Here is an 11581-nt window from a genome sequence, read left to right as displayed (position 1 = left end):
GCCGAAAATTTGCCATAAACAGAGCTGCGCAGCTTTTGGCTAGCCCCCGATTAATTTCTGTATCCTCTAATAGGCACTAACCGAGTACCTATTACGTGCCTGGCTGCAGCTGCTTAAGAGTTGAGCAGCTGCTTTCCATTCCTCCACAGGCCCAAGAAGCCACACCAACCGGCAGACCCGGGACTTCTGAGTGCCACCTCGGTTCTAGCCTTAACTTGTGTTGAGACTCCGAGAACAATTTTTCAGTTCTTCAACATGGTGGTCTGTAGCTTCAAAAGTTAATAGAAAGAAAGAAAAAAGAAAGAAATAAGAGAAAGAGAAAGGGAGGGAGGGAGGGAGAAAGCGGAAAGATATTTTTTGGAACTGGAGAAACACACAGAAGAGCTGCTTAACAGGTTCCGGGTCCCAGAGCCACAGCCCACTAACCCCCAAACCCAGGCTGCCCACCGCCCGCCCAGCGGCCGGCCCAGGCCCTGGAGAGCCAGGGCAGCGGGGGTCCAGGGGGAGCCTTTCTCTTTAAGAGCCCCCCAAGTGATCGTGATTGGCTGTAGCTACGCAGATCTTTCTTCCCGGCTCCCTCCGAGCGCAGCCTCCCCCACCGCGTTCCCAGCTCGCGCGCCTCCCCCAGCTCCTCCGCGCACTCTCGCCCTAGCTCCTTCGTCTTCACAGCTGAGATCCGCTCCGGCAGCGGCATGGGTGATACGCCAGCAACAGATGCTGGGCTCCCAGGTTTCCATCCTTAGGCCACGCTGAAAGCCTGAAGAGAGAAGGAACCGGAGAAGAGCCGGGAAGGCGGGTACAGGAGGTGTGGAGATTCAGGCAGTAGCCCTCGCCCTCACAGGAGAGATCCGCGCCGGCAGAGCTTTGCCTGCTGCCGCCGCCGCCGCCGGCGCCCACCTCTCACAGCCATGCCAGGCCGGGCCGCCGACCGGGGGAAGGTCCCCCTCTGCAACGCCGCGGGGGAAAGCCGCGCCCGGGTTCAGGGCTCGGCGGGTGGCGGCCAGGAGAGGCCGGGCGCACGTGAGCAGCGGCAGAACATCGTGTGGAGGAACGTAGTCCTGATGAGCCTGCTCCACTTGGCCGCCGTGTACTCCCTAGTGCTCATCCCCAAAGCCAAGCCGCTTACACTGCTCTGGGGTAAGTCGGGCGCCGTGGTGAGGCCGTGCCGGAGCGCGTGGAGTCGAGGGTTGGCTGCAGGCGGTGCGCAGCCTCTTTCGCTCTCTATTAGCCTTACGCCAGGCGTTCAGGTCCCCGTGGCTTGCAGTTGCCCTCCCTTTGGGACGGGCACGTATATCTGCCCGGGTATTTTCAACTTCTGCCTCCCCCGCCGCCTGACGGAGTAGGCGCATTTGTCCGCTCCCGATGGGTCCCTCCCAGAGTCCTGTGGCGCCGCCGCTGTGCGCAGAGAGGCGCGCGAGGGAAGAGGCTGGTCACCGGCCCAACCGGGCTTTGAGCGAGGGAAGACAGGCGAGTCCATTGTGTTGCCCTTGAGGGCCCCAGGGGCTCTCCTGTCTTTTGTTTTGCCTTTCAGCTTCTCAGTGTCCTCGGCGAGCCACGGACCCTGGGGCCAAGTTGAGAACAAGAAAGTAAGTGAAGGGAGGTGGAGAGACCTGGCCCAGAGTAGTGTTGATTTCGCGCACAAAATGGAAGAAGCCAGTTAGTTATCTTCCTAGCCTCTGTAGGGCCCCTCTTACTTGCTCCCCTCCGTGGTCTTTATGCCCAGTTGCACTTCTGTAGCCTTAAAAGTTTCTTGGCGAGCACAACGTGCTTATGTTGAGAGTGTTCTGCCTCCAGCTCTAAGCCCCGATTGTGGTCATGCACTGCCCTTTTCAAGACCTGTACCCCTCTGGCCAGTGCCGGTCTATCACCACACTTGGGGCTCTCCCGCCACCCTCCTTTATAGCACCCCCGTCTCTGCTAGTAGGAGAGGGAACCCAGAAGTCGACAACCCCTCGAACTCTTCCCACCCCACCCTCCCATACTCTAGGGGCTCATTGCTTGCCCTAAGTGACTACAGTTGCTGACATCTAAACCACCTGGAAGAACCCCTCGCCTCAGTAACTGTTTTTGGCCTTGGTCAGCAGAGCGGCAGTAACTCGGACAAAAGGCGCAGGCATTGATAGTCAGTCTCCTCCTGGGCCGAGACTTGGACGAGCTGTACTCCAGGAAGCTCTTTCAGCTGGCTTTCTGAGATCACCAAGGAACGGGGGCAGGAGAAATACAACCTACTTTTATTTCCAGAGAGGAAGAGAAAGAGAAAAATAAGAAGACCTCTCTTTGCAAAGCTCTTTATTTGACATAGTGCCAGCTTCAAATGCCTAGGTTGATAATGCGGCCACTTGGGTTCCAAGCCTTTCCTTGAAATCCTGCAGTCCCTGCTCTCGAAAGCAAACCCATGCAGATTCTGGGTACCTTTTGAGGGGTGTGTGGCTGAGGGGGGGATGCAGAGTTGAAAAATAGTGAGACGGGCAGGGGTCTTTGAAAATCATAAAGCCTTTTAAAAAATATATTTATTTTTCAGAGAGAGGGGAAGGGAGAAAGTGAGAGAAACATCCATGTGTGGTTGCCTCTCACACGCCCCCTACTGGGGACCTGGCCCACAACCCAGGCATGTGCCCTGACTGGGAATCCAACTGGTGACCCTCTTGTTCACAGACTAGTGCTCAATCCACTGAGCCACACCAGCCAGGGTGAGAATCATGAAGCCTTTTAAAGTTCCCTAAAAGCTTTGGGAAACCCCTACTCAGCCCTTCCCCACTTAATGTACTTCTTCAGTTGTATCCTTTTCACCCTGGTCTTTGTTTTGTGTTGTTTTAGTTTTGGTCTGTCTTCCTTCTTACCTCCAAATGACTAAATTGTAAGATGTCTAGCCATTAATTCATGAACACACTTCTAGCCCGCCAGTAAAAGCCTTTTGCCTCAGAACCTCCATGAAGCTCCTCCTCCCCCCTCCAGGGGCAGTACTGTCATACTTCCAAGCCCACCTACCTCTGAGGGATTGGGGCTTAGCCAAATAGCTGCAGTGTCAGAGAGAGCTCAGGGAGAAGTGAGCACTTAAAATATGTTGCATGACTGGAGCTCCACTCTTTACAGCAACTGAACCCCACTGACTCTTGACACCCCAGGAGCCACAAGGATGAGGCCTCCTCTTAAGGTTTTCTAAGTCACGTCTGCCCTATCCAGGCTGCTCTCTGAGGTGAAGGCAGAATCTTTGTTCTGAAAGACCTTGGTCAGAGGACACCTGCCTTGGCTCCACACTCCCCAGAGAAGTCAACACCGAAGGAATCTGGTTTCCTTTTTGTGGTGATGTTGCCAAACCCCAGCTTGGCTCCTGTCTGCATAGTCTTCTGCTTTAGCTACTTTTTGTCGGCTCCATTCTCTTAATCTTAATTCTTTCCTGAGCCCTGGCTGGTGTGGCTCAGTGGATGGAGCACCAGCCTGTAGATGGAAAGGTCACCAGTTCAATTCCCAGTCACACATGCCTGGGTTGTGGACAGGTCTCTGGCTAGGGGCATGCAAGAGGCAACTGATCGATGTTTCTCTCCTCTCTAAAAGGAAACAAATCTTTAGAAAAAAATATACAGCATCCCTAAAAAGGGATGCATCCCTAAAAAGAGCAGGCAACTGTGGGTGTTGTAGTTTCAAGTTTCACAATTCCAACTTAGAAACATTCCAAACAAATGAATCTTATCTGATGGATACCTTGTGAGAGAAGATCGTTGTGCTGTGGCTAGGTTATTTAAGGCAACTGGAAGACTAGGGACACTGTCATTTCAGGGTTATTTTCAGTGAAAGCTCTGGTGCTTTGACCCACAAATTTCCCTTCACTAGATTAGATTCCCTCTTCATACCCTCTCCCTTGCTGGCTCTATCAATGCCCTCACCCCAGGTGAGGTTGCCCTGGAAACAAGAAGCATCTATGCAGTGTACACATCAGAGGGTGTGTTAGGTGTGCAATGTACAGAGAGTAATTTGCATGGTGGTAAAATGTCATCCATGAAAGATCTATCAAGTTGTTCAGTCCATATTCCTCCACTGCCTAGCCCCCACCTTTTCATGACTGTCCTTGGGGCCAGAACAAGTTGTTTTCTTTATCCTTGCAGTGTGCCAAGTGGTGCCCACAGATCCTGAGGGATGGGTTTATGAGTTTCAAGGACAGAATGCAAACTCTAACTAGAATATAATTTTCACCTGAAGCCTTGAGCTCATGAAAGCGCTTGCTTTGAGGGTTTTGGCCCAAGGGGCAGCTAGCACATGTCCTGAATCTCAAGATGAATTGAATGAGGGAGTAAGGAGCAGTTGTAGAATTCCTGGGACTCCTTCCCAGGGAGCTTTGCCTTTGTCTCCAGGTGTTCTGGTTGTTGGTTTCTAGAAATGGCAGGGACTTTACTGCTTTCTCTAGAAATGTCACCCTGAGTCCTGTTCAGGGGTAAAAGCAGTGTATCATGGTGACATCATGGGTTTTCCCTCTCAAAGGACAACTACCAGGCATGCAAAGCAGTGATTTGCTGCCTTCTAGTATCCTGCCCAGGGCAAACATGGCCATTGTTATTGTTAAGCTAATATAGCTTAACAATATCTGGTGTCCTGGTTGCTGGAGCATCTGGACCATACTGAGTGGGATTTGGCCTTTGGGGAGGGAGCTGAGAATTGGTAGGGATTAACAAAGCAGTCTGGGGGCAGGGAGGGTCAGGAGAGGCAGGGGTTTGGAAAGTACTGGTCCATCAGTCAAATTCTGGCCAATTCTGAGAGTCACCCGAAGATGAGCCGTCTTCTTTCGGGCATCGGATAACCTGCATCCACCACTTGGGATGGTCCTGATGTCTGATGTCTGTTGGATTGTGCTGCTTCTTCCATCAGTGATGGAAGGTTGTTGAGGAGCCACAGTGATGTGTGGCCAGAGACTTCTGTTTTGCCTCCAGGTTTTTTAGGGTGAGCAAGACTCAAAAGAGACAGATCTAAATGTGAATCCCAACTCTCCTACTTACTTACTTACTAGTTGTGTAGCCTTGGACAAACATCTCTATGCTCTGCTTTCACATCTGTAAAATGGGACTCATATTAACACTACTTGCTCATGAAGTTGTGAGAATTAAACTAGATAATATATGTAAATCACCACGGTACCTGGCCTTCAGTTACTGTACAGTAATTGTCAGCTACCATTATTATTATTGGTCCTAATACTGGCTGCTTTTCTTTCTTTCTTTCCTTCCTTTTTTTTTGCTTTTGCTTTTTAAAAGAGATTTTATTTATTTATTTTTAGAGAGAGGGGGAGGGAGAGAGAAAGAGGGAGCAAAACATCAATTGGTCGCCTCTCACACACCCCCAACCCAGGACCTGTCCTGCAACCCAGGCATGTTTCCTGATCCAGAATCAAAACCGCAGCCTTTCGGTGTGCAGGACCCCCAGCCCACTGAGCCACATCAATCAGGGCTGGCTGTTTTTCTTTATTGGAAGGAGAAAAGGCCTTCTTGTAGCACAATGCATTCTGCAAAGTTGGCACAGTATTTGGCTTCATTGCCTCTCTTGCATGGGTAAATAAATATTGCTTTGGCTTTGGAAACAAGGGTTCTTTCTTAAAGTCCCCAAAGAGAAATGAACATAATCCCTCCCTCTCCCCATTCCCTTTTCTTTCATTCTATTTTCCTCCAAAAGGCTACTATTTCATAGGTAAATCTTTTGTTCAGCTAACAACTCACCTGGTCCTTAGTGTTTTTCTTAAGGAACAGTTGCAGTAGAAACAGGGCCACATCATTTCTCTAACTCTTCTAGGGTCTGTTCTGAATTTTTCACCCCTTCCTGTCTCCTTGAGTCATCTTAAAAAAAATCTTTAATGCTCAATTAAACTACTACAAAACTGAAAAATATAAATGAATCTTCATTTTAAACCCTGTAATTGCCAGCCTATTTTCGCTGCAACTTTTGCATTTTTAGTAAATGAGCAAGCACTAAAAACCTTACCTTACCCAAGACTGGAGTGCAGCAAAGCCTACAAAATAGAGTAAGCTTTTGCTGGCTTTATAGTCCTAACATGTATAAATATAGGTTAACATTATTAGCTCAGTTTTTTTTAAATAACTGGTCAAGGTCACTGCAGACTGCACCACGATCATGAAAGGAAAAATAGTGCAGCTGAGGAGAAACCTGGCTGGAATCCTGGCATTGCCCTTGGTTGAACTACATACATGTTCCTTACCAGTTTGTTGTCCTCAATATCCTCATCTGGGAAATGGAGACAATAACACTGAGCTGAAAGTTGTTTTAAGAACTGAAGCATAAAATAAAGGGCCTGGCAGAGAGCAGACACTCAGTGCTTGCTGTTCTTACTATTTTCCATGATGGAGGCCCACATTATGAAACCTGCCCTGGCTTCATCGGCTGTCTGAGATTGTAGCACTTGTGGCTCAGATGGAAGGCACAGCCTTTAAGCCCCAATATTTGATCATGACTTCGCTATAAGGCTTTAGTTCTTACCTTATCTAGATTTGTGTGTTGTATAAAATTATAGCCACTGACAGATTTATAAAAGAATGACACAGCCATGGTGGTTTCTTTAAAAATTTACAGAAGACAACATTGTCTTTGGGTGGCATTATTCTCACTGAGCATTTATTTTGACATTCTGTAGTCTCTGGCCTGCAGTGTGCAGCCCTCTGCTGCAACGCGTCACGTTTCTATGGAAGTGCCACGACTCTGGGATTAAGAGTGTGGGGCTTTGGAGTCAGAGGGCCTGAGTTCCAAGCCCAGCTCCCCAAATTCAGCCTTTGGCAGAAAACTCCCCCTCCCTAACCTCACTGTCCCCAATTGTATTGTAAGGATAATAATAGCACAGCCAGTGGCTGGAGGGAAATGAGAGAATACAGCAAAGAGGGTGGTCGGGAAGCTGGCACAGATGCTTGTTAGCCTTGGAGCCTCAGTGGCACACACCCTCAGTGCTTCCTTACTGCCCTTTATCTCATCCCTTTGAGGCTAAGATTTGTTTCGGACTGTTCCCTGGTTGTCAGAAGACCCTGGTCAAGGGTAATGGTGGTGTGTCTCTGGTTTTATTTCTCTTGGCCATGGATTATGAGGGAGGACGGCTGGTACAACAACAGGTACCAGCCCTCCTCTCTCATAAGTGCCTGTCATTTGTTCAGTATGTGTGTGAATGGCCATGAGCGGGACCCTCCCAACTGTGAGGATAAGTGCAGTCATATTCATCAGCCACGAATTCATTCATTTCTGCCATTTCAATGATGTCAAAAGTGGCCATACATGAGAATCATTTGGGAAGCCTTTAAACTTTCAGAAGCCTGGGCCCTCACCTAGATATACTGAATTGGGAATCTCTAGAAGTGATGTCCTGGCTTAAAAAAAAAAAAAAGAAAGCCATCAGGTATTTCTGATACACAGCTGGATAAGAATCATGATTTAATTTTCTTGTTCAATAATATTTATTACACACCAGTTACCTGCTGGGCACTGGCACCATCCCTGACTTTATGGTACTTAGGGGCCAGTTGGAGGTGCACAGGTGGTAACAGCCAAGGGAGCATTAGTTACAAAGTGTCGGCTCAGGTAGTTGGGGAGGCTCCCCAGGGGAGGAGGCAGTTGTCTAAGCCTGGCAGGGAGCCCTTGGCTGGCTGGCCCAGGGGTTTGGGAGAGATGGCATTGTATCCACAGGGAACAGTGTGAGCAGAGCTCCTGAGAGGATGGGAAAAGAGCAAGCGGTTGGACTGATGCTTTAGCAAGGCTGAAGGTGTCCAGGGCCAGGAAGATTTAGCAGGACCACCAGGATGGGGAGGAGATCAGGCTTATGGAGATACTGCCCTTCAGCCTCTGCCTGACTCCTCTCAGCCCACCCTACAGGCCAGTGATTTCTACTTGTGTAGAATCGCCTGGAGCCCAGTTGCTAGACCAGACACTAGTTCGGGTGAGTGTGAAGTTTTTCAGGAGAGGCCCTGGGGGAAATACACTGGAGCTGGGCCCCTCAGGCTGGCTATGGCTGAGGGGAGGCCAGGAATAATGTTGGGTATTTGATGTTACAGACTCAGGTGCTGTCCCAGGACTAAAATAATAAAATGCTCCAAAAGGTATAACAGTACCCAAATACCAGACCCAGAGTGCCCTCCTCCTACTCCTTTCTTCCTCTATTCTCCATTCTTTCCTGTGTTTTTTTTTTTTAATTTTATTTATTTATCTTTAGAGGGGAAGGGAAGGAGAGAGGGAGAGAAACATCAATGTATGGTTGCCTTTCATGCATCCCCTGCTGGGAATTGGCCTGCAGGGAACCTGCCTGCAACCTGGGTATGTGCCCTGACTGGGAATCGAACCGCGATTGTCTGGTTTGCAGGTCCGCGCTCAATCCACTGAGCTACACCAGCCAGGGCTCCTGTGTTTCTAAAAGGTGGGTGTGTATGTGTTTGCGGGCATGTTCTCACCTCATTTTCTCCCTTGAGCCTGAGTTTAAACAGCTGGTTCTCACTCGTCCATATTTCAGGGATGATCACTTCTGCTTTCCATTTCCACAGTTGCTGGGGTCAGTGCAGGGTCTGGTGCTTACTAGGAAAGGTTGGAGGCATCTGCGACCCCCCCCCCCCCCGCAGACTGGTTCTCAGACCAGCAGCATCAGCATCACCTGGGAGCTTGTTAGAAATAAAGATCCTCAGACCCCCATCCCAGACGTATTGAATCAATACCTGAGTTTAATAAGATCTCCCGGTAATTTACCTATTTGCTAAAGTTAGATGTGCACTACCCAGCCTGTTGTCAGCTTCAGGCTGACAATTCAGAGAAGCTGGACATGAGTGGGATTTGTCAACTCTTCCTTTTTTCTTTTAATGGCTGCCTCCCCTTGGCCTCTCTCTGCCTCCCCTCCTACTCTTCTGCCTCCTTGTAGCTTATTTAGAACATATCAGGATCTGCTTCTCCTGCCAAAAAAAAGGCTATTGCTAAAATCTTTTAGCTGGAGCAGCAATGTTTAATTCATGGGCTAGAAATTAATTTTGTTCTCATAAATACAGCTGGGGAAAAATAACAGGGATGCTCTGTGCATTGCCCTTGGGAATTCAGCTTGTTTACGTAACAGATGAACTGGTAAAGGTGAGGAGGCCTGGCCGAGAGCCACCTTCCCCAGAATTGTGAAGCAAATTGTATCAGTTAGGATGCTTTGGGCTGCAAGTAGAATAAAACTCAACTTCAAATGGCTTAAATGATAGGGAAATTTTCTAATGTCTGTCACCGATAAGAAATACTGAGTTTGGCCATTTCTAGATGACTCAATAATGTCATCAAAGAGCAGGTTTCATTTCTGCCATGGTGGCCTTGTTGAATTTAATTTTCCTCATGGTTGCTGGATGGCTACCAGAGTTCTGGGCAGCATGAAGTTACAACAATGTCATACAGAAGAAGAGAGAGGGTCCCACTTATGATGTGTCTTGGTGTGTTCCTCTTTGGGCCCAACTTGTTTGGGACTCTCTGTGCTTCCTGGACTTGTATGTCTATTTCTTTCACCAAATTAAGGAATTTATCTCTCATTATTTTTTCAAATAAGTTTTCAAGTTCTTTCTCTTTCTCTTCTTCTGGCATTCCTATGATTTGGATGTTGGTACGTTTGGAGATGTACCGGAGGTTTCTTATTCTGTGGGTTTTTTAAAATTCTTTTTTCTTCTTGCTGTTCTGATTGCTTTTTTCTTCCTTATGTTCCAAATTGTTCATCTGATACTCAGTTTCATCCCTTCCACTGTTGGTTCCCTGTAGATTTTTCTTTATTTCACTTAATGTAACCTTCATTTCTGCCTGGGTCTTTTTATGTTGTTGCTGTACTCAATGAGTTTTTTGAGCATCCTGATAACCAGTGTTTTGAATTCTGCATCTGATAGGTTGCTCATCTCTGTTTTGTTTAATTCTTTTTCTGGTGTTTGGGTTTTTTGTTGTTGTTTTTTCAGTTGGGCCCTATTTCTTTGTGTCCTCAGTTTGGCAGCCTCTTTGTGTTTGTTTCTGTGTATTAGGTAGAGCTGCTTTGACTCCCTGTCTTAGCAGTGCAGCCTATTGTAGAACAGCGGACCTATAAATTGTATAAAGCAGAGCCTTAGGTGATCACCGGGTGGGGCAAACGGTTTTACTGCTTTGTGGCTCTGTGTAAGGGGAGGGCTTGAAGAGGGGACAGTGCTGCTATCTGGCTTCTGGAGGTTTGCCCAGGAGGAAGCTGTCCCTAGCACTCTTACTATTTCCAGCCTGTATGCAACTTGTGCCCTTCCAGCTGTTGCCCTGGTTCCAAATCCCAGCTGGGTTAGGTTTGCGTAAGTCCTCAGTTTTTGTGTGCCCTTTAAAAGGAGTCTCCTGATAATCTGGCAGTTTTTTCCACCTCCCCAACTCTCACTGGTTTTTATAGGTAGGAGTTACTGGGATTTATCTTCTTGACACTGGAACCCTGGGCTGCTGGGTGGTCTGGTTTGGGGCTGGGATTCCTTGATCCCAAGATATCCCTACCAGTTTTTATCCACCACACGTGAATGTAGAACTGCCAATTCCACCACCTCATTCCTCTGCCTCTCCCGCCACTCCCACAGCTCCGTGCCTCTCTGCCCCTCTCCACCTCTCTCCTTGTCTCTTCCCTTCCTACCCATCTGGATAAATGTGGCTCTTTTATTTAAAATTTTTTTTTATTTCTTTTTAGAAAGAGGGGAAGGGAAGGAGAAAGGGAGGGAAACATCAATGTGTGGTTGCCTCTTGCATGCCCCCTACTAGGGACTTGGCCTGCAACCCAGGCATGTGCCCTGACTCGGAATTGAACTGGCCTACCCTTTGCTTTACAGGCAGGCACTCAATCCACTGAGCCACACCAGCCAGATGAATGTGGTTTCTTTAAATCTGGGCTGTCAGACTTCTATACAGCTTGATTTTCTGCCGGTTTCTGGGTGATATTTATTTTGTAGTTTAGATGTAATTTTTTTCTGTGTAGTTATATGATTACCTGTACCTCCTTGACTGGAAGTCTCCTAAAATGTGTTCTTTACCAATATTTTTGTCTGTGTAAGAAAAATAATTCAAACCTGTAAGAACTTTTATGAGTTTATTTGAGCAAAACTCACAAAAATTGCTGGGAAGCAGAATTTCAAGGGATTGAGTAAATGGTCCAAAAAATGGCAGTTTTACCACTTTATACATCAGCATCAAAGGGGAAGATGTAATGGAGTTACATGAAATTTCTTGTTTATAAATTAGGGAGGTGGGGGAAAGCAGGAGAGGGGAATCTCTAAGATTCTCTAAGATTGGATAAAAAGTAAAAGGAATCCAGGGGTGTCCAGTCTTTTGGTGTCTCTGGGCCACAACAGAAGAAGAGTTGTCTGGGCCACACGTTAAATACATTGTGACATGTAATCACAAAAAATAGTTCATAATGTTTAAGTAAATGTATGATTTTGTGTTGGGCTGCATTCACAGCCATCTGGACTTCATGGTTGGACACTCCTGATTATAGACACATACTTCTTTTACATAGGTGGCTATAGAAGAGTTCAGAGTTAAAATTAACATGATAATAATAACAAGAGATTTGTGGTCTCTGGTGCAGTGTTTTTGCCCTGAGGGGCCTGGA

At 47.6% G+C, this 11581-nt stretch overlaps 1 protein-coding gene across 1 annotated transcript in view; it reads left to right on the top strand.

Annotated features, from left to right (window-relative positions):
- Nucleotides 1–490: 490 nt before the first annotated feature.
- Nucleotides 491–11581, top strand: part of SCD5 (stearoyl-CoA desaturase 5) — a 190330-nt gene continuing 179239 nt past the window's right edge. The window contains exon 1 of the mRNA XM_037150725.2: nucleotides 491–1137. Within this exon, the coding sequence (XP_037006620.2) occupies nucleotides 909–1137 (229 nt within the window). The 5' untranslated portion in view covers nucleotides 491–908. The remainder of the gene's footprint in view (nucleotides 1138–11581) is intronic.

The sequence above is a fragment of the Artibeus jamaicensis genome, unplaced genomic scaffold (assembly GCF_021234435.1).
Source record: "Artibeus jamaicensis isolate MK-2021 breed Jamaican fruit bat unplaced genomic scaffold, CSHL_Jam_final contig_515, whole genome shotgun sequence".
Lineage (NCBI taxonomy): Eukaryota > Metazoa > Chordata > Mammalia > Chiroptera > Phyllostomidae > Artibeus > Artibeus jamaicensis.
The sequence above is the reverse complement of the archived record's forward strand: the minus strand, read 5'-3'. Positions and strand labels throughout refer to the sequence as shown.